General features: G+C 35.4%; 1 protein-coding gene across 14 annotated transcripts in view; it reads right to left on the bottom strand.

Annotated features, from left to right (window-relative positions):
- LOC104676323 (serine/threonine-protein kinase TNNI3K) overlaps positions 1–27,663 on the bottom strand; it is a 312,974-nt gene that overhangs the window by 202,540 nt on the left and 82,771 nt on the right. For all 14 annotated transcript variants that reach the window (XR_004052006.1, XR_004052005.1, XR_004052002.1 and 11 more), the window contains 2 exons: positions 8,641–8,739; positions 3,996–4,134 (listed from right to left, as the gene is read on the bottom strand). Coding sequence is in view for 10 of the 14 variants with exons in the window: in XM_030912769.1 (XP_030768629.1) it covers positions 3,996–4,134; positions 8,641–8,739 (238 nt within the window). In the remaining 4 variants the exon portion in view is untranslated. The remainder of the gene's footprint in view (positions 1–3,995; positions 4,135–8,640; positions 8,740–27,663) is intronic.

The raw sequence follows: 27,663 nt of genomic DNA on the forward strand, positions 1-27,663 counted from the left end.
AATGCAGAGTCTATACTCTCAAACAACTTACAGTCTAGTTAAACAGTCAATAATTACAGTCCTGAAGTAATAACAACTGAAAAACTGCTCAATTCCTAATCTGGCTTTAATAATTTTTAAAACTAAAATAATGGAATCAACTGCTCTAAAGCCATTTGTTTTATTGTTTGATTACTTTGTCAATCTAGACAGGGTCTTAATTAGGCCTTGTAGCTGCTGTATTTGTAGACAATCATCCTCATTTTATTTTCCTGCAAGATTTTAAGCCAAAGGGAAATCTTTAACAAAGTCATTGAGCTTCTCCTCCCAAGGCTGTTATTAAAAACAAACCTTTGAATCTTTTTTTATTAATGAGTAGCTGAAAAAAGACACCTTTCATTCAGAAGAATGTTCTTGGTTCTTTTGATTATATCCCTTTTAAAAAGGCTTTTCCTTTGTTCACATTCTGTTCTAAGCCAGGGAAAGTCAATGCCACAAGTCAGTGTTTGAGAACAGTCAGGAGTTCAGGGCATCTGGAGCGTGACATAAGAATTCTTAAGGTTCAGATGGAAAACTGCAAAGCAGAATGCAGTGCAATCTTCTATTAATTTATAATTTGCCTTTGGCCATCCTTGGCCCCACCCAGTATTCCTCTCCAACTGAATCAGTAAACTTCAAATTAGGTTATTTACTTGGTGAATTATCTGCAGTGGCTGAAACATTATTCCCTTCAAAGAAGATGTAAATACCAACTGAAGGAACAAGCCAGGACAAATATGGAATCAGACATAGAATTTATGTGTATACATGTCTGTTTTTGCTTCAGTCACTGTGATGTATTTTGTTTTGTCTTGGACCAATTTGCAAAGACAAAAAAGAAAATATATTACTATATCTTAGAAAAATTGAATGCATGAATAACATTCTATGTGCTCCAACTCAGCATCTTATTGAGAAACATATAAAGGAGAATTTAAAACAAAAAATACATGCAAACCATTATTGGGAAAATATCTAGTGCCTGGTGCTCTGTTTAGAAGAGAGTGGGTATATAGTGATGTCTTTTGAAAGAAATATTGAATATTGGGTGAATGGGTGCTGTTTCTTCTTTATTTCTGCTTATTGACCCTAAAAATAAAATAAAATTTTCCAGATTAACGAAGCAATATCAGCAGGTCTTACAAGATCTTTAAAATTACTCCCAGGTCTGTCTTTAATAAGCTTTCAGTAACAGATCTGTGTAATACATCCAAGAAGCTATATTTCAAAAAATAAAACACTTCCTATGGCTGGGCATGTTCTAGAAATTTTTTGTGGCTTTCTGTAATATCTAGCTCCATCTAGTCACAAGGATTGTGTTATTTAAAAGAAATATAGCATTTATGATTAAGATGATAAAAATTATTAATTCTAAATTTAAATTTTTCAATTTTTAACATTATCAAAATGGTATATTTTGAAGACTGTATCACTATTTTTTTCTTATGCAGTCCATCAATATTTTAACCTTTTCAATCTCATTTAGGGGGCATTATACTTCCTTTTCATTACCCTAAGAGATACAAAGAAACAGAACAGAGATTTAAAACATACCTAACTGAATAGGTCAGTCTTCCAAACATGCTGAACTAAAGAAGGTGCTTTCAGAATTACATTTTGGGTAATTTTGCAACCTGAATTTATTTTCATTTGTGACCTTCTGTTACCATGGAAACATACTGTAAATACTGGATTTCAAATTGTACTCTTTTGGGGACTATTTACTTAATCTTTCTGCTATGTCCATTTACCACAGGCAGGGTCCAGATCTGAAATAAATCATTTGGAGGCTTAGCTACATTTTAGAATAAGTGAACTCACTGATAATAAGTCCTGCACAGTGTCCATTGGCATAGCAGATCTTCTGGTTTATTTTTTTGCGATTGGTTGAAGTGCAAATGGAACTTAAATATCAAGCGTGTACCAGAAAGAAATAAAAATACTTAAAAATCTGAGTCATGCTGTCTCTTGATTTTATAAAATAGTTGAGTAGGAGGCATGTAATACTTGCATGCACCACAAAGAAAATGTTAAAAATTGTATCATATGATGCTGGCATGTAAGGGGGATGTGGCTGTAGTATTACACATTTCAATGCCTTTTGCAGAGGAGTCTTTTGATCCTAGAGACATGCTGATCATAAATGACATTCATTTTGACACTACTGAGCTCTGGAGTTGTACAGAGGAATAAAAAGCTAAGCTTGGCATCAATAATAAAATGAAAAAGTGGTGCAGTTCCTGACCTCTTGGAAGAGTGAGGCAGTTTCAAAAACATGATTATGTGTTCAGTGGTTCACACAGGTGTACCTATGCCTATTCTAAACTAACAAAATGAAAGAGACTGCTTAAACAAGGTCCAAGGAACAGCATTCCTTATATCCTGACAACATAGGTTGTTTATAATAATGCTCTAAAGTAGCTGCCTGAGTTACTGCATACTGTCGTATAGAAAACAATGCAAGCTATGTCTCTTAAATTTTACAAAATAAAGTGGCCCCTGTTTACAACTTAGAAACTGGAAATTACCCTAGTCTCTTGCCACAGTTGTCTCTAGGAGACTTTGTGTATTCCTTATGGGTAGATAAAAAACATTGATTAGCTTTATTAACTAAATATCAATCTGAATTTTGGACCAAGGAACTGGCAGTTCTAGAGATTTGACAACCGTGTCCTTTTGGAAATGTGTACTGTTCCTGCTGCAAAGGCCAGCAGTTCTTACAGCTGGGCTTTTAATTGGGTCTCTTGGGGGTCAATGGAAGAATGTTGGATATGCCTGAGAGAATTTAATGGCAAGATGCAACTCTGAGTGAATTTTTGTCAAAAAATAAAGTTTGTGAGGAAAAGTGAAAAAAAGAAATTTTTCAATAGTTATAATCAACTTTCCAAAATTTATTTTATAATTAAGAAAATAAAAATGAAAGGAAATTCTATTCCATCAACTGATTCTGAAGTCCTTCTATGTATTCTAAAACTTTTTTTCCCCAAATGGATCGTACTCAAACTCTATTAAAAAGTATAGTAATATAATATCAAATATTAGGGATGCTGTGGGAAGCAACTGAAATTCTCATATATTGTTGTAAGATTTTAAAATAGTACAAACATTTTGGAGAACTGTCTAGAAATTTCCTAAAACATTAAACATATGCATTATTACCTTTGAAATTATCAATTCTCTCATATATATGTGTGTGTGTGATACATATATACACACACACAAGAGAGATGAACACATATGCCCACAAAAAGACTTGAATAAGAATGTTACTGGCAATTGTATTCATAACAAAAGAACATTAGAAATATTAAAATGTCTACTAGGAGAAGAATGGATATACCAATTATGGTATATTCATGTAATCTTCAACAATATAAAAGAACAAACTATTATCCATACAACAACATGGATATATGTCCAAATCATCTTGTTGAGCAAAAGAAGCCAGTCATAAAATTATACAAACTTCAAGAACAGAAAAAACTATATATAGGAATAAAAGTCAGAATATTAACTACCTTTGGGGGTAAAGTCTATTTACCTGAGATGAGTGCATAAGGGAAAATTTCAGAGTGATGAAATATTCTAAATCTTGATCTGGGTGGTTTTCAATGGATGCATACATACATAAATATTCATCAGGTTATATACTTGAGATTTGAGAATTTGTTAGAAGTAAATAATGTCTCAATTTATAAAAGATCAGTGAACAACAGCAAAGACAACTAATTTATCTAAGAGAACTCTTTACTTTCACTGGAGCACCTAATATATTAAGAACTGAGCTAAAACATGTAAAGAAGGATTCACATATAGGCCTAATAAACATATAAAAGATAAATTATGGCTTGTGGAGTAAATAAGTACATGACTACAGGATTAGTCAACCTCAAGATTATTCTCTAGTAAGAGAATTACAAGTAAAAAGTATGCATAAAGCAAATGATAGCAAAGGTCTTTTAAACGTATAATCTTACCATCTGCTTTGCTGCCTTCTTCCATCAAGAGTTTTGCAATATTCAAGAATCCTTTTGCGGATGCTAGGTGGAGAGGTCTATCTCCAACTTCACCACTTACATTTACATCAGCACCAAATTTCAAAAGAAGGCGAGTTACCTAAAGGATTTATTCATTTGAAATTAGTATCAAAATTCAAACAATAATGCAAAACTTTCAGCAGTATACAAAAACCCAACTGGCGTAAACCACAAAAAATTCATTGTTATATCACCTAGCAGGAAGTCCAAAACTGGAATTATTCTAGAGGTTGATTAATACAACAGCTTAATAACTCAAGTTCTTTCCATCATTCTGTTCTGCCACACTCAGCAAGTAGGATGGATCACCCCATGGTAGCAAGAGAGCTGCAGGATCTCCAGTCATTACAAACTGAGGTCCACAGAGCACAGTAGGAGATGACCACTATCTTTTGGAACAAGGGGCCATTTTTTTTTAATCTGGAAATTCCTTGTTAAAAACTCTCCAGAAACTCTCTTCCCATATCTCTTTAGTCCGGACTAGGTCATTTGCAACTTTCTAAACCAATCCCTGGACAAGGGGAAAGATTTACCGTGAGTATCTTCAACTAAACAAGATCTAACACACAGTAGATGAGGATAGGAGCATCTCTAAGCACAACCTCTAGGAGAGAGGTTGAACAGTAAAATAAAATAAGGAGTCTGCAAGAAAGAAAAAAATATATGGCCCAAAGTGGTAATAGTTGAAATGATAGTTTTGCCTAAGCAACCAAGAGTGCCCGTTACTGACCTTATGTTGTTAACTTGAGGGGTAATATCATATACTGATTAAGAGTTAAGGTGCAGTTTAAGATAGTCCTAGATTCGAATCTAGAATCTGATTTATATCAGCTGTGTGTTCTTGAGAAAAATTAGTTTATTTATTTATACCCAAGTTTTTTCATATGTACAATGGGAATAATAATAAGACTTAACTCATGAGTTGTCATGAGGATTAGATTAGAAATTTGTTTAAAGTGCATAGCACAATGACTATCATACACTATTTGTTCTGTAAATGTTATTTTTTATTTTTGTTGGTGAACTGAGACAATGCTGTTTACCAGTTCTGTTTCAGAGTTAATGTGGGGCTAGATGAGATGCTAGGGAACTTTGAAAACATTTTTTAAAAATCCTCTCCATATTTTTTGACCTTGAAAACCTACTTTTGTCATTTGCTGTCTTTAGTATCAACTCTCTTGTCAATTTCATAATGTAGGTCTTCACTGTACATAAATAGCCTTCTCTAGAGTCATGCAGAATCTTCTCTGAATGATCTCTTCCAAAGTCTCCTTCTGGCCAGAGTCAGTGGTAGTTGACTGGATTCTTGATTTTCATGGCAGCTTCAGTTATATACCACTACTGGTCATCTTGCTACTGGAGTTTTGGGTCTTTTTCTGGATATGTGAGTGAACTGGAGATAGGAACAGTAGCCCTGACATCTTTTCCAATTAACTGAGACTCTACATCCATATGGTCAGAGAAGGATAAAGTGATGAAGCAGGTAGGGGTCTTCCTGGGATTGTTTTAGGTAATTTAGGAATTCCTTTGAGTCACTTGCATATATACTTAAGAACTTTCCAAATAATTTATGTAAACTTGACATTGGCTCTCCTGAGAATTTCAAAAGTCATCTCAGTGATACTAAGAGGTTAAGTTAAGATGCGCCTGAGTCCTTAAAATAGCAGTTAGGGTTCAAATAGCAATTGACCCCTCTCAATTGTCTTGACCACTGAAGTGTCAGCACAAAAGTGAATTCAAGCTCTAAAACTATTTTTACTTCCCATGAGTCAGCAAATAAACATGTCTTGAGTATAAATCTCTCAAGAATATGGTAGACATTTGATAGAAATTCTAGGTAAAATATTAGCTGGGTACAATGTGGGGAACTGAGTTCCTATTGAGTGTAATGGACAAGAGCAAGGGTTTGGAAATCAGGCTTCTATTTATCAGCTATATTGGTTTGAACAAATTGTTTATCATTTTGATACTTCAGTTTCTTCATTGCTAAAGTTGGAATAACAATATTTCCACCTCTTGGAGTTGTTGTGAGGATTAAATAAGTCATAGCATGTAAAGCACTCAGAAAAGTGCCTGGCATTCAATAGCCGTTAGTAAAAGTGGTAGCCCCAACTTGGAGCATGTGCATTTTATCTCTTTGTTGGCTAATGGACAGATCAAGACTTAATTCAGGTGAAATCAGAACAGCAGAAGTTTAGTTTCAAGAACCTTGCACGCCTAAGCAGATATTTCCACTTAAACAGATTCCATATATTCTGATTATGTGACTTTATAATAGACAGATTTAAACTATCTCTGAAATCAATTTTCTATTAAGGACTATTATTACATACCTAGGAAATATTACTCTTGGTACAAAACATCTACTCTTCCACTTAAAAAATAAGTAAATAAACAAATGACAAGGAACATGGCACATTAGGTACATTTATATATTGAATGTACCATTCTCCTTGTCAGCATATTTTAGCAAATGACAATAGCCTCCATAAATTACTTATGTGCTGCCTTCGCATACAGAAAGTGAGTCCCTTATCATAAAAGGGCCATCCACATTTTAGCATAATTTTATAAGACTGTGACCATATTTTCAGGGAAAGTAAACAAATTTAGTTCTCCACCCAACATGCATACAGGCTGTTTATGTTTCTCCTGGGTGATGAGGTTAATCGTCAAAGAGGATGACTCTACAAATAACATGCATTGTATATATCCTGTCTGTGCCTGAGGTTAGGAAATGATGGGATTTTTCCATTACTTGTGCTTTTGGGCCTGTACTTCTAAAAGTATTTTTGGTGCCCAGCTCTTCATTGCACTCCAGTGCACTCTGAGCAGCACATCAATGAAATAAGCAATCTTCCTACCTATAGGTCACGCTTCACCAGTCTTAGAGTGTCCAGGCATATGCCAGCTAGCAGAGGAATAAAGACACAATGACTATTGAGCACAGGGACACAAGTAAGTTTGATCTTCATTTTGTAACCCTCAGGTGGTGCTGTGGCATGACCTCTAGGAAGGTAAAAAGGTATAATTCTATCCTAAAATTGAAGGAGTCTAGAAAGAAAGACAAATTGAGGAAGAGTGAAAATGGAGTATTCAATGAATAGTTATATTTGGTTATCCAGTTACATTTGTTTCTCTCTCTCTCTCTCTCTTTGGCTATTTTCAGTTCCTTGAGTATTCTCACTGCCAAAGGGCAGTGTTTTAAAGAAACATACAATTTTTGTCTTTTGATATGTTAAGGTTGAAAATCAGCAGACTTTGGAGTTAGAACATGTTGCCTTGAATTCTGGCTTCTCCATTTAGGAAAATTGTCTGGACTTGATAATTTTTCTCACAGGTTGAAGAAGAATAAGAAGAGGTACTTTGGTACAGCAAAACAAATATAAGCTTTGGGATCAGACAGAACTGAGTACATATTCCAGCTCTTCTATTTATTATTAATAGCTGCATGACTCTGGCATGCTACCTCACCTGACTGAGCTTCATGCATACCATTGATAAGAATGGGCAAATAGGCCAGGCGCGGTGGCTCACACCTGTAATATCAGCATTTTGGGAAGCCGAGGCAGGTGGATTACGAGGTCAGGAGATGGAGACCATCCTGGCTAACATGGTGAAACCCCGTTTCTACTAAAAATACAAAAAATTAGCTGGGCGTGGTGGCGGGCACCTGTAGTCCCAGCTACTCAGGAGGCTGAGGCAGGAGAATGGCGTGAACCCAGAATGCGGAGCTTGCAGTGAGCCGAGATCGCGCCACTGCACTCCAGCCTGGGCGACAGAGCGAGATTCTGTCTCAAGAAAAAAAAAAAAAAAAAAAAGGAATGGGCAAATAACAGCCAATTTCAGGGTTGTGGAAAAATTAGAAAAAAAGATAAAGGTTCTATCATAGTGCCTATTCGATGGTATAAGCTCAATCATGTGGCAGCTCAACAATTTCATAAAGTTGTGAAGGTTAAATAAAATCATATATTGAACAAAAGTATGTTAAAAACTTTAAAGCTTTCTATATATATTATTTTTTATTACAGAATATAACATTTTATACATATGGACCTGTTATAGAATCACATATTTAAAGTAAATTATAAAGCACATTAGTAATTGTTTTTATAGAGCCTTTATGAGTTGTTTTATTGTTATTGCCATTAGCATCATCACAGCTACATTTACTGAGCATTTGCCAAACAATTTATATTGCATCCGAACAGCAGCCCTATGAGGTTACTATTAATATCTTTCCCCATTTTGTAAGTGAATAAATGAAGATCAGAGAGATTACATAACCTACACCTGGTCAAAACACTAGGAATTTTTCAAATTTAGGCTGACTGATTCCTGTGGTCACACACTTACCAATATACTCTTCTGCTTCTTTGTGTACTAAGCTCATCAGCAAAAATGAATAGCATGACAACCGTAATGCTTATATGGATCTTCAAGTTCCTCAAGGATGGATTGATGAGAATATGGCAAAAATAATTCAAAGATATTTTAAATATAAACTCTTTGAAGACAGGACAATTCAACAAAAGCCTACACTTAAGCAACACCTAACCTTTGGAAATCCTACTGTCAGACTTACCTGTTCATGCCCATAGTAGGCTGCAATGTGCAATGGAGTGAAAAAAACTGCATCTTGAATATTGACATTAGCTCCATGTTGCAACAGCACTTCAGCAGCCTGGACAAGAAAATGATTATGGTTAAGAACTTCAGTTGAGTTATCTGCCTATTAAGATTCAGTTTACAACCACCATGCACAAATCTTCTTCAGGAGTTGCCACCCTAAAATACAACTTTCTTCCATCCACCTTATCCAAAACCTCCAGTGTCTTTTTTTTTTTTTTTTTTTTTTTAATGAAAGATAAAGACTAAATCTCCTTAGTATGACATTCAAGGTTCCTTCAATCTGACAGTGTTCCTTTTAAATGTATTTCTCATTAGTCTCTTTCCTAAACCCAATTGTAGAGTCAAACTGCATCCAGCTTCTTGCTCCTTTGAGACTTTGTTCACATTATTTCTTCAGCCAGAAATGTCCTTCTGCCTAATATATGCATGTTTAATCTCCAGCTAAAATGCCATCTCCTCCCAGATTTCCTCAATTTCCCTCCCTTCATTGCCATCTGCCTGGCTGAAATTAAATATTACTTCCTCAAAAATCTCACATAACTTTCGCTCATATAATTTAGAACATTTTTCTATTTATATACACCTTAACATTCTTACTAAAGAGAAATTTCTTTAAGGACAAAGTGTATGTCGGATTCATCATGCAAATAGTAATCATACAATAAATATTTGTTAAAGAAGTGAATGAACAAATGAAAAACCCTACCAGGAACTGTTGGCCAATTGTCATCATGGAAAGCCATAGATTGGTATTTGTAGGGGACAAAAAAAATATTTTTTCTATCCATTTTAGGTTTATTGGCTGAGGCCATATAAATTAGACTGACAAAAAGGCAGATAAATAAGAGAAAAACATATGGGAGTTTATTAACATGTGTATTGCACATAAATGAGACTACTTAGTGATGAGTAACTCAAAGTAGCCATTAGAACTTGGGATCTCCTATAATCTTAACAAAAATTTACAATAACTTTGTAGAGCAGTAATAAGACAAAGAAAAGTAACTTTGAACTTCTACTGGCAACAAATTGGGGGAAGGTAAATATATGGAGGAAACTAATAGAAAATAGAAGTTAGTTTTAGCAAAGTTTGTTATATAGATTCCTCTGGTGACTTCTCTGGGCTGATAAGTGTTTAGAGTTATCTCTTGTGATTAACTTCTGTCCTTTCTGGTAGAGAAGACAGGAAGGAATCCTTCATAAATTTATGTCCCTCTTTTAGGCAAATAGAAGGAGAGTAAAGAGTTCCTGTATCTGTTTCTTTTCAATTTTCTGTAGTTCAAAATAATCAATATGCCAAAGTAGCATATTTTGGGGGAGCATATTTTGCTACCCTTCACAACAAACTTGCTGATATTTCAAATTTCCTCTCCTAAAAACCTATCTCCTAGTCTCTCTTTTCTGTTCAACAGATTGAAATAATTTCCTTCAAATGTGTTCATTTTCATTGTGGACTTTGCTAATGTACTGTCTATTTTTCAGTTGGTTAAATAAGACACATTTTGAAAATTATTCAAAAGTCTTTTAGAATAGAAAACAGAAAGATAGAATTTAAGAGCTCAAGGGACTTATGTCCTATCACCTCTTCTGTTTCTATGAACAAATTGCCTCTTAAGTTATATTTCCTCAATTGTGTGAATCATAGACCTACAGAACTAGGGAAGGACTATGGACATTACATATCAAACCCTTACATTTTAAAGATAAAAAAAATGGAGAAACAGGAATTAAGAAATTTTTAAAGGTCATAGAGCAAGTCAGTGTCAATAGGAAACTAAATCTTTAGTCTCTTGCCTCAAGCTTTGTTTCTGAGTGCTTCATAGTTTGAAATAGTTAATTTTTAGTCATCTATCCATTAAACACAGTTTATTCAGCAAATATGAGCCAAAACTATTATTTTACATGCTTATTTCATAATTTATTCACTTGGGGCGATAACATTAAAAATGCTAACAGTTGTCATATAAAATAAGGAATTTGTATTGGAAAATCTGAAATTTCTGATGGGTCCAAATATAAGCAGGTGCATAGGATTTTATACATTCTCCAACAATTGTTTCTTGTTCATACTTGAATATTGTTGACTAATGATCAGCAGAATATACATTGTGTACAGTGAGTTGTTTTTATAATATAAAAATTAAAACCACAATGAGCTTTTATTGAGGGAATATTATGTATCAGGCCCAGAAACAAGTGTATCAGTGGTATTCAGTCTACTCTGTTTCATGCCAAAACACAGAAAGAGGTGCTACTCTCTATTTTAAAGATGAAGAAACTGAGTGGGGAGCAGAAGTGAAATTCAAATGCAGGTCTGTTTGACATCAGATCTTGTTTTTACCAGTCCACTCCTCTGACCTTGATTGTACTAACACTAACCTTTAAGTAAATAAAGTAATTAATTCAATCCCAGATAGGAAGAAGCCATCTGTCCGTAGAGGTTCCATAGATTTAGACTGAAAATGAATGCGGGAGCCATTTATAACAAGTGCTTGGTATCTTTAGGCTTCACATGCCTGGGAGTTCAATCTCAGGCACCTTTGAAGGAAGCCCCTAGCAATCAAGGGAAATTAAGCTTTTTACAGTTCCTCTTATTTTAAATATAGCATAAAGTAGACAGCATGAATGTTTATGTAAAATGGACTTTCAAATGTTAACCTATAGAGCCAATTTCTTAGGCATGCTTCCAGAACTTTCATTCTAAAAGATAAGAGCTCTTAGGCTTTAATAAACAGTCAAAAGCCATTTTTTTTTTTTTCCTCCTAAGTTTGCACTTCTCCAGTTAACTCAGAAGGTCAACCTTTGGCTGAACATTCATTAATTATGAAGTGTTGGTTTTCTGAGAAACTGTCAAAATGTAAGTTTTAATGAAACCATACAGAGTCATTACTGAATTGTAGGCTTTACTTAGTTTGTTTTAAAATTCAAGCAAATATTTAACCATTGAGAGCAATGCATGTTAGAATCATCTGATTTTAGCTAATGAGTAGAATACATGTACTAATTTGTATGACCTTTGGAGTAATGATGGGGAGAATATCTCCCAGCACCCTAACGGGAACATGATATATTGTCTGCCATGTGGACTAAGACAAGTACACTCATATAAACATTTAGGCTTCAATATATACCTATCAAGTTATTTTACTCATGGTTCATCTGCTTCAGCACTGAAAAAGTTGGTAAATCAACTTCACACTCTTTCCACTACATGAAACTCTGTGAAGTCACAGACTGCATCTATTTTGTTCCCTACTATGGTAGGTAGGTAATAGGCATCCAATAATTGTTAAACTGGATGTATTTCCAGTACAGTTAAAGTGAAAATTTGGAAGGTGTATATACCACCAGGCATAAGGTAATATAAACAATAATTAGAACTTAATTATATGATAGAAATTTTAAATAACTCAATTCATCAAACATTTATTGATAACTGATTTCAAATTAATCTTCAGGAAATTCCAGGTGTTTTTCTATATTTCAAGACCTGTGGTTGGAGTTTTAAATATATTATTAACATTTTTGCATGATATATATTCTGTTATTTTGACTTTTTTTGTGAGACTATATGGTCATGATGTCTTTTTCTCAGAAAAAAATAACTAGTAAAATTGAAAATTAGAAACAGATTTTATGACAGCTATCTTAATATACTTTAAGGATATAAATCTTTAAACATTTTAAGGATATAAATTTTATCATACTTAGATTTATATAACTAACAAATATATAGTTATCTTATTAAATATATATTTAATATTATTAAATGTATAGAATATATTTATATAAATATATTATTATATTTAATAATACTACTGAGATATATAAAAATATATATTTGACATATAATAATACTATTAATATAATAGTAGTATATAATAATACCACTGATTTATATATAAAAAATTCTACTACTGAGATATATATTATATATACTCAATATATATAATACCGAGATATATATATTAAATGCTACTACTGAAATACATATATAAGAATAATACTGAGATATATATATCTCAGTAGTAGTATTTTATATCTCAATATTATTATAAAATATATCTATATAAATATTATATATATATATATATATATATATATATATATATATATATATCAGTAGTATTATTATCAAAGAACCAAGATTCAAATATGGGCTGGTAACTTGGTACTTTTTACTGATGGAAGGATAAGGACTATAAATTACCCCCCATTAAGTGGTTGTTTTATGAGCACAGAAAATAAGTCAGATCTCTTTATCTCGATAGAACAATTACTATATGAATTACCCTTTATAGATATTTTTATTTACCAGTTGACTCTCAAAAAACATCCAAGTGAAGTTCCTCCAGTTTCTAGTTTGTAATTTAAACACTGATTTAAGCATTCTGCTTTTTCTTTTTCTGACATGGAGTCTTGCTCTGTCTCCAGGCTGGAATGCAGTGGTGTAATCTCAGCTCACTGCAACTTCTACCTCCCAGGTTTAAGTGATTCTCCTGCTTCAGCCTCCTGATTAGCTGGGACTACAGGTGTGTACCACCATGCCCAGATAATTTTTGTATTTTTAGTAGAAACAGGGTTTCACTATGTTGGCAAGGATGGTCTCGATCTCTTGACCTCATGATCTGCCCACTTTGGCCTCCCAAAGTGCTGAGATTACAGGCGTAAGCCACTGCGCCCAGCCTGCTTTTTCTTTTTACAATGTCTTCGCTTCTCTTTCTCTGCTTCCACACACCCAGTCTCATGACCAAGCTCAGTTCCCATGTTTTCCATGAAAAGCTTTTGAAAATAGGTCATTGTATTAATCACTTATTTTCTGAATGCCTATAAAACTTAGTGAAACAATGTAATCTTTTTGGTAATTAACTCTTCCATAAAATTTTAAACTTATGTTCCCAAGTTGTCTCTATAAAGTGTAAGAAGTTTTGACTCCAGGTAAAAGGATTTTTCACCTGAGGCCTTGAAATTTAATCCTTATAAGTAAAATAGCCAGACCTTATTCAAAATTTCACAGATTCCAAAAGTAATGCCTATAATAGCAAAGGTCCTCACTGTTACTTCTTATTAAATGGTTTTGCTACAGTATAACTTTAACTTATTTGACTTGGTTCCATTTAGCTCCCTCTCTATCTTTTATTTTAAGGAGCTCATTGGGTAGGGATAAAGGATAAAAAAGAATGACCATATAAAGAGGAACTAAATGTCCCATGGAAGAGAAAATAGAATAGGGTAAATTCTAGATGAAATAAAATGACAATCAATCTCAGTTGAAATTGCCAAACCAAATATAGAGTCTCATACCTAGCAGACTTTGAATAAATAGCTACACTTGGAAATTAAATTTTTCTTTGCTTTAAGTGGTAATTTATTTTCTATTATTTCTTTGGATCTTCTTCAAATTCATGCTTATACCAATGTTTTCCTTAAGATTTATAGTTTGCTTAAAGCTACAATTTTCTCTTCTCAATGCCTGTGTCTCACCTTTATTATTGAGATTTATAGAGAGAAGAACAATGAAGCTGTATTGGGATGACACCCATTTCCATTTAGTGGAAAATCTGTGTTAGTAAAGCTTTAGAGGAAAAATTGTTTTTCCAAAGTCTATGACTTATCAATTCAAATGATCCTAAAGACATTGGCATGAAAGTTGATTTAGGATTGATATTTTTTTTCCCAGTTATTTTCAGTTCTGACATTCAACAACCAGTTCTCAATTATTGTCCCCTCCAACTATTGTCCTTCCTCCTAAACTTCATAGACAATTTTTTAAAGAGTCATCTCCAACTTTCCTCTACCTTTCCTCACCTCTTATTCACTCCTCAGTCCACTACAATCTGTCTTTAGACCTCACCACTCCAGGGATATTTCTCTGGAAAATGACATCAAAGGACCCCTAATTGCCCATTCTCATGGATGCTTTTTAGCCTGTAGTGGATTCTTATAATTTTATGTTGTCTCAGGATTCATTTTGAATATAGGTTTTCTTATACCACAAGCAGGACTTTGTCACCAGGGACACAGTTTCTAATTCTCTGCCTCTTCCCAATTCCTCAATGTGGTTGATCCAGATACCTGCCATGTATGACAATCTCCTAGTGACCCTCTCCTTATGGGACAGCTAGACATAATCGCCGGGTCCATACTGCAGACCCTGACTGAGCGACGAATGAAACGGAGTACTCAGACATAGGTATGCAGTTAAGAGCAGCTAGGGGTCTGCCGGGCTCTAGTGGCCAAAGTGCAGCAGCACCGATAAGCTGGAGCTGCTTGCTTTTATTCAGTGTAGACATAATTCCAAAAGCCTGGAACAAACACAGTCTGTGGGTAATTAACATTTATTGTTCCACTTTCTTTTTTTTTTCTTTTTTTTTACTTTTTTACTTTTATTTTTATTTTTTTAATTTATTTTTTTATTATACTTTAAGTTCTAGGGTACATGTGCATAACGTGCAGGTTTGTTACATATGTATACTTGTGCCATGTTGGTGTGCTGCACCCATCAACTCGTCAGCACCCATCAATTCATCATTTATATCATGTATAACTCCCCAGTGCAATCCCTCCCTCCTCCCCCCTCCCCATGATAGGCCCCAGTGTGTGATGTTCCCCTTCCCAAGTCCAAGTGATCTCATTGTTCAGTTCCCACCTATGAGTGAGAACATGCGGTGTTTGGTTTTCTCTTCTTGTGATAGTTTGCTAAGAATGATGGTTTCCAGCTGCATCCATGTCCCTACAAAGGATGCAAACTCATCCTTTTTTATGGCTGCATAGTATTCCATGGTGTATATGTGCCACATTTTCTTAATCCAGTCTGTCACAGATGGACATTTGGGTTGCCCAAAGGACGAGGTGGCCGAGTGGTTAAGGCGATGGACTGCTATTGTTCCACTTTCAGGGAACCTCATGCATGTGGATGATCAAAGTTCAGTTCCTGGCCAACATTAAGTAAGCAACTCTGTTTAAGATTAATTCCCCTACACTTACTTGTACCTACTCCTTGCCCCTTGGCTCAGGGTCAGGGAACAGCTGCCTTCAGCTTATTCTCCCCTGAAGCTATGCAGAGCCTTCTGACCTTTCAGAAGGTCTGCTCCTTTCCCTATAGTTTCTCCCACCACTCTGACCAATCTCCTACACATAATCTACTTGGCTTACTCCTCTGATGCCCATGCCTACCATGAACTAAGCAGCAGATAAGCAGCAGTGACCCCTCTCGATCACAGCAAGGCCCCACAGAGCTAGTGCCTGCTTACTCTAAACCCATTAATTAGAATTTCCCGCAGGAAACCCACTTGTGTAACTGTTGGATTCCTATTGGAACCCAATAAAGGCTTTAGCATAATGGTTTCTCTCTCTCTCTTGCTCCTCACTTGCTGGTTGAGTGTATGTGTCCTGAACTGCCCCTGGCCCCACTTCTCATTGGCCCTGTAAGGTGTGCTGCCCTCTTCTTTCTGAGATCTGTAAGTTTATGTTATAAACTCAGGCTTATGAGAGCACAAAGGCACCAAAAAGTACCCACGCTTCTTTTTGTCTTATGTGGTATTATTTGGGACCAGTTAGTAATTCCTTCCCGCTGCAGAAAGTCCTGTTGAGCAGATAGCTTTTCAAAGGTATTTCAGTGATCATCATATTGACAGCATATTTGTAAAATGGACCATGACTATGTTATTGTTTGCAGTTGACAGCTTCTGTTATTTCATGTACTTTGTTGAGCTGCCTCCTCTCTGTCTCACCTGACTGACACATTGAGCCTGTTTTCTAAGTCAAGGCTCTCCTAAACAGTGACTGTCTTTGTAGGAAAATACTAGACACAGGTCAGATAAGAGCCACAAGGAGGTCTGTAAATATCAACAAGTTTCCTGTGAGAGGAGCACCTGGTCACAGGTTGGACACTTAGGTATTTGGCTATCTGCCAAGATAAAGAGGTAGCTTGTGAAAATCCATGAAGCCCTGTCAGGGTGGGACTAATGTTTATAGTCCTCTTGTGAGGGAGACCTCAAGACCAAATTAGAAAGTATATAATATGTCCTTTTCCTTATTTGACTGTTTATCCAGCATTTGTTACTATTGTCTACTTCTTCCTTAAGATTTTATTCTCTCTTAGATTGCTTGACACCACAATTTTCGAGTTTTCTTTCTACCTCTCTGCCTACTTATTATTATTCCTCCATAGAAATGGCTTTTTCTCAGTTCATCTCTTAAGTGTTACTTTTTCTCACTGACATTAGTGTTTTCTTCTGTTCTCTGCTTCCTGTAATTTTCTTGTATTTATTAAGTAATACATGTAAAGAACTTAGCACAATGCTTAGCATGTAAGAATAAATGTTCCAGAAATGATAGCTATACCTATTTTTCTCTATATATGCCTTGATTGATTTCATCTATGACTACTACTTCTACTCCTACTACTAGAAACACACACACACACACGTTTTTCTCAGACTTCTTTCAACACTGGATCTACCTTCTTTGGCAACTGATAGTCCTGTTTTGTATCTTTTCCCTATTTCCCAGCCACCTTTACCCTCGGCTGATATTGTCTTTGCATTGATCGAATCTTTATCACTTGCCTTTTGATTCTTGTTATTTTGAACGAAGCATTAGAAGGCAAAAAAAATAAAAAAAAAAAAAAAAAATAAAAAAAAGTGTGCCAATGGGCCAAGAATATCTATTTCATTTAATGTTCACAACAATCTTACAGAATTGTTATTAATAGCCCCATTTCAAAAACAAGGACAGTGAAGTTCAGAGTTATACAGCTTGTAAGGAAAAACACTTAAGTTTAAACTCAGGTTTATGAGAGCCCAAAGGCACCAATTTTTGTCTTCTGTGGCATTATTTGGGGCCAGCTAGTAATTCCTTCCCATTGCAGAAAGTTCTATTGTGGAGACAGCTTTCCAAAGGTTTTTCAGTGATAGTTATATCAGCAGCATATTTGTAAAAAGGACCATGATTATATAATTGTTTGCACTTGACTGAAAAAAAAAAAGTTAAACATATTCTAAGTCATATGTTAAGGGTCTTGCAGAGTCTTATATATTAAAATGAGAATTTTAGGATGTTTTCCTCATAGAGATGCAACAAGAGACTTTAAGAAAGAGAGTAAAACATATTTAATTTGCATCTTAGAAGGATCTTTCTAGGAAAAGTGTATGGGTTGAATAGATTGAAGAAAGAGCAAGACTGGAAACAGGTAATCCATGAGTAACATCCTGCAGTAAGTTTTGTTTTGTTTTGTTTTTAAGAGATAAGAATAAAATGAATAAAATGAGATGAGGTAGTTGCGTTGGCCTGAAGATGGAGAATGGATTTCAGAGATATTAAGATGGTAGAGTCGCCCAGCTTGGTGGCTCACGCCTGTAATCCTAGCACTTTGGGAGGCCGAGGTGGACAGACTCCTGAGTTGAGGAGTTCAAGATCAGCGTGGACAACACGGTGAAACCCTATCTTTACCAAAATACAAAAAATTAGCCAGGCGTGGCGACACGTACCTATACTGCCAGCTACTCAGGAAGTTGAAGCAGGAGAATTGCTTGAACCCAGGAGGTGGAGGTTTCAGTGAGCTGAGATGGTGCCACTGCACTCCAGCCTGGGCTACAGAGTGAGACTCCATCTCAAAAAAAAAAAAAAAAAAAAAAAAAAAAAAAAAAAAATAGGTAGAATCAGTCATAATGACAACATATGGGAGGCTGGTGATAAGTAAAGATGAGAAGAAATGGTCAACAAATGACTATAAAAGAGGATGCCTACAAGGGGAGATGAACATGAAGATAAAACTTTGTTTACTTCATGAACTTATAAAGTAGGAAAATCACCTTGAGTTTCTCTCTCTTAGATTAATTACTTGTAATAGCCAGTTTATTTTGGTTACCCTTGGCAGAACTGTGCTCTTACTCAACACCACAAACTGTTTCCATTGGAGTCAATCTCTCAATCAAGATTTGAACATAATTCTCAAGGTTTCAAACAAATGAACTGAAAGCTATGCCAATTAAAATTACTAGGAATTGTTTATTCATTTGTATTGAAGGTTTATATAGATTAGAAAGCATTTTAGATGGTAACATTTGCTTTAGAGTTACCAAGCCCTTTTTTGACTCTATGCTCTAATTTCTTATAGGCTTTTCTATTTTTAATTATATATATATATATATATATATATCTCCACTCCTTGACAGCCATTACAAATGTTAGCTGAGATTTCTCTATGTCATGTGATTACAGAGTTTTTCACTTATAACATTGGTTGAATATTTTTATAATGACTATCATTTTCTTGACATATCTCTAATTAAGTATTTGAGTACAAAAATCTATTGGAAAATAGTTTCTTCAGGCTGTCACAGAAATGAGGTCTTTTTATGTGATCTTTCCCTTATTATCACAGGTTAAAATTAAATTGGACCTTAAAATTACACAGAAGATGATTCCACAAGATAATATCATAAAATAAATTAAAAGGAAGCTCTATAAAGTCATGGAAATAAAACTTAGAGACACACAATAACTTATGTATATAAAATAATTTCATCAGTTATATAAATTTAGCATCCCTTCTCAGGAAGTGATGAGAATACAAGCAGAAAAGCTGAGGGAGGAGAAGTGAGAATAGGGCAAGGCTGAAGATACAAGTGATACATTTTATAGAGGCAATAATTGAAACTAGCAAGTAACATTCTTTCACCAAAGTAAGAAGAGATATTTGTAGGATATTTATGGTTTAAAACTGGGGAGGAAGGGAACCAGAGAAGGAAAGAAAAGACTAATCTAAGAAGAAGAGAACAAAAGAATGCCTGTCAAGGTAGCCCACAAAAGAGATATTTGTAAGAAAAGAAAAGCAGATTTTCTGTGTTGTTCAGTTAATCATCATCTTGCTGTGCTATTTGCTTCATTAGATGTATACCTACCCCCCCCCCCCCATCATTCTCTTATATGGAGTTCTTATTTTAAAGTCCCTGGCTGTGAAAACAGGCTTTCAACATTCATGATGCTATGACCACATCATGTTCTACGCATTTCAAAAGCCAAAATTCTGTTTTAGGGATTTATTTATACAAATTGCCACAGGCCCCACAGTTTTCACTACATTGCAATTGTTCAGACTTGGAAACTGGAGTACAAGTTAAACTCCCTCCTCACATTCCTCCTGATATTGCACCTATCTTCAACCTCACATTCACAGAGGAATGAAAGTAGCGCCTGACAACTGGTTTTGTTCATGACTTTCCTCCTCCTACTCAAGTCACCTGTTCTTCTCTTTTCTCAGAAAAAAAAATATCTTCTGCCAAAGTATTTTGAAAACCAAAGTGATTTGCCTCTACTTGAAAAATCAACTTTAAATTACACTCAAAAGGTGAGTTGGAGTCATCTAATAAAACATAAGAAGGGACACAAAGATTTTGCATCTTACACATACTAAGTAATAAGAATTCTAAACGTTATATCATTGTTTAATGAATATCAATTTTATATTACAGCTGGAATATAAAAACAAAAAAGACAACATTAACAATTAAATCTTGGGCTCAAGGGTTAATCTTGTTGCAAGTACATGTGTAGAATATACAGTGTGTGCCTTTTTTGGAACTCCTTCATTAATAAAACCAGAAAACTGACTATGTGATACACTGCAAGATACTTTCTTAATTTATTTTAGGACAGCAGATGTGGGTAATCAGTTATACCTTACAGACTATTTAACAATAAAATTGAAAATGTTGGTCTGCAAAAATTTTAGAATAAGTGATTCCATGAAATTGGTGCTTCCACAGTTGTAAAAATGTTTAACTGGTTATGAAATACTGTGCTTTGACAGATACAGAAATGGATTATGAATAATTTTCTTTCTGAGGAAGAGTTTATCAAAATGAAGAACACACATGATCCAGTCAGAAACCTATTATTAGGATAGAAAACAGTAAGCATAATAGTGATAAATGCATCAACCATTCCATTGGTCATATTAAACCATGTTAAGGTAAATACAGGGTGGCTAAATAATAGAAGCCTACAATAAAAATAAAAAGAAGCACAATATCACATACGCCCAAGTAGTTTTGGCTTCAGAAACAGAAACGAACAAGATATAATTGCAGATGGGACTCAAGCCCAGACTTCTATAACCCAACACATGGCTAGGAAATGGCAGAACCTATATACAAACACACTATGCAGGCTTGCTCCAGAGCCCACATGACTAAATTGCTCTGCTTTGCTATGGTCAAAAACCATTGCTCTTGGAGCCAAGTTTTGCAAAAGTTTCAAATATTTTCACATTTTTATTCAATGAACTCAGAACTCAACCTGAGTAGTACTATGACAGAGTAGAGCTAGGTGGCACCTAATAGTAGGGGGCATGACTCAGCACCCCTTTCTTGTTCCCTGCATGACCTCCAAGGTACCATTGGAACCTTAGACATCAGAGAATACATATTGAAAATCACTGTTCCACAGAAAAGAGTTGTTACTTTTTGGAGAATAGCATTGCTACCATATGTATTTGCCAGGCCATGTTTGCTCCTAGATGAAGATGAGGCCAAAACATGATTATAGCATCATGCTAAGTTTCCTGGGGTAATGCAGTCCATATCTTCCAGACATAACAAGTAATCTCTCTATGAATCCATCTCTCTATATATTTGATATTGTCTTTGATAAAATATAAGTGGCATTGGTTCTACATGAGGCTAAGTAGTTCCCTTGAGTTTGGGGTTGACATAATTAATGACTAATTTCTAACAACTAAAATATACAAAAGGTATAAAAATGTCACTTCCAAGAGTAGGTCACAACAAGATTATGGTTTTGTCTTATATTCGCTTCTCTCCCTCAGGTGCCTTGTTGTGAACTGCCCTATGGATAGAACCACATGGTAACTTTGATGCCTCTGGATAGCAGAAAGCATGGATTTAAAGCCTGCCAAAGTCCATGTGAAGGAGCATGGAAGTGGATTATCTTCCAAACACTCACTGACATGGCTATAGCATCACCCAACACTTCTACTGCAGTCTTCTGAGGGGATCCAGCTAAGCCATTCCAAGATTCTTGACCTATAGAAACTGCAGTATAATAAATGTTTGTTTTGTTAAGCCACAAAGTTTTGGGGTGATGTTTATATAACACTAAATAGTTTAACATACTATTGTGCCTCTCAATTCATTATTTAAAACACCCAGGTTGGAAATGACTTTTACATTGGAATAGTTACTTATGACTTACTTGTAAATATTAAAAGAGGAGCAACAGCTCAGATCAATAAATATGTTTGAGTACCTAGCTATTCTAACCACTGTGCTAGGCATTGGGGGTCAAAAATAAACTAATTACTCCAAAGCAATATACAGGTTAGTGGAAGAAACAAAGTAACTGTGATATAAGGTACATGTAAATTTGATGATGATAATGTGTGAACTATCACAACGAAGGCAAAAAGCTGTACATTTTACATTCTGTCTGGGGAAGAAAGAGAAAGCTATAGAGAGGTATAAACCTAAAACGTGAAATAGAAGCTTTCTAAGCAAACAGGGGAGGATGAGCAAATTTATCCATTCCTCGTTTTCTCATCCACTGGTCCCCGACACACAGCACGTGCTCACCAAATTCCACCCTTTCTTAAAATCTAATTCGAAGTGTACTCTCTTCAGAAAACCTTTTTAGACCTTGAACTTTATTGAACTAATTATCTAGACAAGTGATTAAATGTCCTGGTAACCTAAGAGTCACACTGAGGCCTTTAAAAAGAATTTATTACAGGTATCCCCTCCAGAAGCATTGAATCAGAATCTCTCGATACCACAAACCTACATTTTAAAAAGCTCTTTAGGGATTTTTTCATGCATCCAATATGGAGTAATAGGGACTGGATTACTCTTACTTGAGACAATCTCAAAATGGGCTAAATGTATGAAGCATTAATTTTTAACAAATGAAATTAGACATCAGGCAATGAAGGACAATAGTTCCCAGGCAATGAGAACAAACCCGATGAGCCCCACAATTGCCCCAGTTTATTATCTTTAGAGAGTGTCCAGGCCATGATATAAAAGGGGAAATTCAGAGAGACCGAGGCAAACCACCTTTCTTGAGAAGACATAGTTGAGAGTCTGGAGAAAGCAAGGTGGCTATAGTTCATAAAATAGATTAGCAAAGATGAGAAAGCTGTGCAAAGAAAGAACAACAGAGATATGCAGAGGGTTCCCCTGGAGGACTCAGCAGAGCATTGATCAGCAGGTCCATCTGAAGAGACTACCACTGATTGGGAAGTGGACCAATAGAGACAATTAGTGACCACAATGCCCAGGGCTCACACAGGTCCAGGGATATACTCTATTCCCACTACCCAGACTGGAAAACTTCCTGATTGATGCCATACTTATAAGAGACTTATGATGAAGTCTCATAACAGACTTAAGATGAAGTACACATAAGATACTTCCCTAAGTGGTCGGTTACTAGCTCTACACAGCACTGCTTCATTCTCATCAAACAAATCTTAAAAGCTAGACCTAAAAGGATCAAATCTAGTTAACTGCATCCTAGTAGGAGCAGATATGGGAGTTGTTTTAAGGTTAAGGATATTTATAGGAATTCAAAAATATACAGAACCCAACACCAAAAAACTGATAGTATTTGGAATTCAGTCATAAATTACCAGAAAAGCAAAGAGGCCAAAAAAAAAAAAAAAAAAAAAAAAAAAAAAAAAAAAAAAGACTTTCAAAGAGGGGAAAAATCAACGAATCAAAGCTGACTCAATTGATATAGATGTTAGAATTTTCAAATAAGTACAATAAAATAGTTATTAGAACTATATTCCATAAGTTTAGATAGAACAAGCATGAAGATATAAAGACAAAGTTCAAATTTCTAGAGATGAAAGCTATATAATATGTAAAATAAGAAACATATTAGGTGGGATTAACAGCATGTTAGACATTGCAGAAGAAAAGATTAGTAACCTGGAAGATGTAGAAATCAATATAACATAAAATGAAATGTGGAAGCAAAATTTTTGTGGTTGTTTTTGAGACATAGTCTCACTCTGTCACCCAGGCTGGAGTGCAGTGGCACAATCTCGGCTCACTATAACCTCACCTCTCAGGTTCACACAATTGTCCTGCCTCAGTCTCCCAATTAGCTGGGATTACAGGCACCCACAATGACGTCCAGCTAAGTTTTCATATTTTCAGTAGAGACAGGTTTTCACCATGTTGGACAGGTTGGTCCTGGCCTCAAGTTACCTGCTCGTCTTAGCCTCCCAAAGTGCTGAGATTACACTCATGAGTCACTGTGCTTGGTCAATAATTTTTTTTTTTTTTTTTAAAGCAAAGAGTATCATTGAGATTTTGGACAACAGTAAACATCTTAATACGCATGTAATTGGAGGAGAGATAGAGAAAATATTTAAAAAAGAAGGTCAGAAATTTTCCCAAAGTTAGTGTAAAATATAAATTCACTGATGCAAGAAATACAATGAATTCTGAACACAAGACACATGAAGAAAACTATACCAAAAACCAACATGATTAAATTGCTCAAAGTCAATGATAAAGAGAAAATCTTAAAAGTAGCCAGTATAAAAACACACATTACATACTGAAGGCCAAAAATTAGGAGAACAGATTTCTTGTCAGAAAAAATGCAAGTCAGGGCCGGGCGCGGTGGCTCAAGCCTGTAATCCCAGCACTTTGGGAGGCCTAGACGGGCGGATCACGAGGTCAGGAGATCAAGACCATCCTGGCTAATATGGTGAAACCCCGTCTCTACTAAAAATACAAAAAACTAGCCGGGCGAGGTGGCGGGCGCCTGTAGTCCCAGCTACTCCGGAGGCTGAGGCAGGAGAATGGCGTAAACCCGGGAGGCGGAGCTTGCAGTGAGCTGAGATCCGGCCACTGCACTCCAGCCTGGGTGACAGAGCGAGACTCCGTCTCAATAAATAAAAAAAAAAGAAAAAAGAAAAAAGAAAAAATGCAAGTCAGAAAACAGTAAAATGATAGTTTTAAAGCAGTAAAAGAAAATAAAAGTAATTTAAAATTTTACACCTAGTAAAACATCTTCTACATATAGTGATGAAATAAAGTATTTTCCAATCAAATAATAGTCAAAAGATTTTAACAGACACTCTATCAAAGAAGATATACGGAAGGCAAATAAGCATATGAAAATATGCTAAACTCATTGGCCATTAAGGAAATGTAAATTAAAACCAGAATGAAATACCAACTCCACACCTATTAGAATGGTTAAAATATTTTTAAAAATTGACCATATTAGGTATCAATGAGGATGTGGAGAAACTGATATATACCCAAAGGTTTATAAATCATTCTACTATAAAGACACATGCACATGTATGTTTATTGCAGCACTGTTCACAATAGCAAAGACTTGGAACCAACCCAAATGCCCATCAATGATAGAACGGATAAAGAAAATGTGGCACATATACACCATGGTATACTACGCAGCCATAAAAAAAGATGAGTTTATATCCTTTGCAGGGTCATGGATGAAGCTGGAAAGCATCATTCTCAGCAAACTAACATGGGAACAGAAAACCAAAATCCACATGTTCTTACTCATAAGTGGGAGTTGAACAAAGAGAACACACAGACACAGGGAGGGGAACATCATACACCAGGGCCTATTGGGGGGTGGGGGGGCCAGCAGAGGGATAGCATTAGGAGAAATACCTAATGTAGATGACAGGTTGATGGGTGCAGCAAACCACCATGGCATGTGTATACCTATGTAACAAATCTGCATGTTCTGCACATGTATCCCAGAACTTAAAGTATAACAACAACAGCAAAAAAGGAATTATCATACACTGCTGAAGGGAAGGTCAAATAGTAAGACTTTAGAAACCATTTGTCAATTTTTTAAAAAGTTACACATAAACTTACCAAATGATCCGGCCATTGTACTCTTAGATATTTGCCCAAGGGAAATAAAAGCCTACATCCATTCAAAGACCTAATCAGAAATATTCATTTGCAGCTTTATTTGTAGTTGCTACAACCTAGAAACAATCCAAATGTTCTTCAACAGGTAGGCAGGTAAACCTTTTGACATATCCAAACAATGGAATACGATTCATGAACTAGACATCTCATTTGATAATTTATCACATAATTAACACTTAAAATTTTCACATTTATTGATCCTCAACCTTCCACTCCCACATTCTACACATGCATAGACACAGGGTCTTCTTCCATTGTTCCCCATCACAGTGATCTGGATGTCCTTTATCCAGTTGTTGAAATCAGAAGCTTAGGAGTTGTGTCACCATCTTCTCTGACATCCTCATCATATGTAACTCGTCACCAAATTAATTTGATTTCACCCTCTAAAATATTTTGCAAATGTCTCCTTATTTCTTCGTCTCTGCTATTGCAAACCCATATCCAGGAAACTATTAGAGATGACTGTCTCTTAATATATTTCCTTGCATAAATTCATCTAATTCAGTTTATTTTTAACACTATAGCCAGTTACTTTCTCAGATTGTAAATTTGATTACCACTTCTTAATGTTTCCTTATTGCTCTTTGGAGAGAGACACAACTCCTTAACTCAGTTTACCATCTAATCCAGGGACACTGTGAGAATAAAAGAGGGTTGACTTAATTACTCTAGAAAAACAGACATAAAGCAGGAGTGTCCTGAAGAAACAGGAACATGTGGTCAATCTACAAATAAGTCTCCTAGTCACCTGGTCCCTAGTCATTTTCTCTAGGCTTTCATTCCACCATATTCCCTAACTCAGCTCCTGACATACCCTCTTTTCATGTCTCCTCACTGCATTTCCTCCAGCCAGAAAGCTCTTATACCTGCTATTTCCTTACACCTAAATTTCCTCTGCCCAGAAATCTCTCTCTGTACCCCAGCTTCTTATTTCTAAAGTGGAAATAATAATTTTACCTACCTTTCAGGGCAGTTATAAAGATTGAGAGTTAATATTTGTAAGCCGCTTAGTCCATAGTAAGCACTACATGTAATTTTTACTACTACAACTGATACTATCATTATTATTTCTTCCTCTCTTTACTTGATTAACACCTACTCAGATTCTCAGGTTGTAAGCCGAGTGATCAATTCCTCAGTGATTATCTCCCAACTTCCACGACTATGAATATATTCTTTCAGCAAATATTGTGTTGCCTATGTGCCAGGCAGATGCTGTGTTAGGAACTGAGAATAATGAAATGAAAAACAAAAACAACGTTATGTGTCTTTGTTGAGCTTATATCTTAGCCAGAAGACAGGCAGTAAAGAAAAGGAAATAAAAGATAGACTGTGTTGTATAATGATCAGTGCTGGAGAAAAATAAAAGAGGGAAGTGATTAGAGAGTTTCAGAGATAGGATGGTCTGGAAGGGCCTCCCTGAGAAAACTGCATTTGAACAGAACCTTATGAAGGTAAGGGAGTAAGACATTACATAACTGAGAAAGAAGAAAAGTCCGGGTAGAGAAAACCACGTCAAAGATCCCAGGCAGGAGTATGCCTGGCATGTGTAAGAAGCTTAAGGTTGAAGAGGAATGAATATAAAAAGAGTGGAGATTAAGGTTAGAAAGGAAATGAATACTTTTGTTCTGAATAATATGGGATGTCTTTAGAACAGCAGAGTGGCATATCTCATACATTTTAAAAATCTCATTCTGGTTACTATGTCAAAACAGGGTAACGGAGAAAAGGTAGAAGAAAGGAGATCAAGTTACCCTCTTTTAGGCATAGCATCATGGTGACCTTCCTCATAGCTTTTATCATAGTGGCAGTTCTATGTTTCCTGTTGATTATTTGATTGCCAGTCTTTTTCACTAGACCACAAGCGTGGTGAGGCTAGGAATTATATACAATTTTACTCACCATTAAATTACCAACATTGAACACAGATCTTGGAACCTTTTAGTTGTTTGGTAAATACTTGTTTAATAATTGTGTAAAAGAATCAGTGAATATATATTATTAAATTTCAA

This window comes from Rhinopithecus roxellana, chromosome 12 (assembly GCF_007565055.1).
Source record: "Rhinopithecus roxellana isolate Shanxi Qingling chromosome 12, ASM756505v1, whole genome shotgun sequence".
Lineage (NCBI taxonomy): Eukaryota > Metazoa > Chordata > Mammalia > Primates > Cercopithecidae > Rhinopithecus > Rhinopithecus roxellana.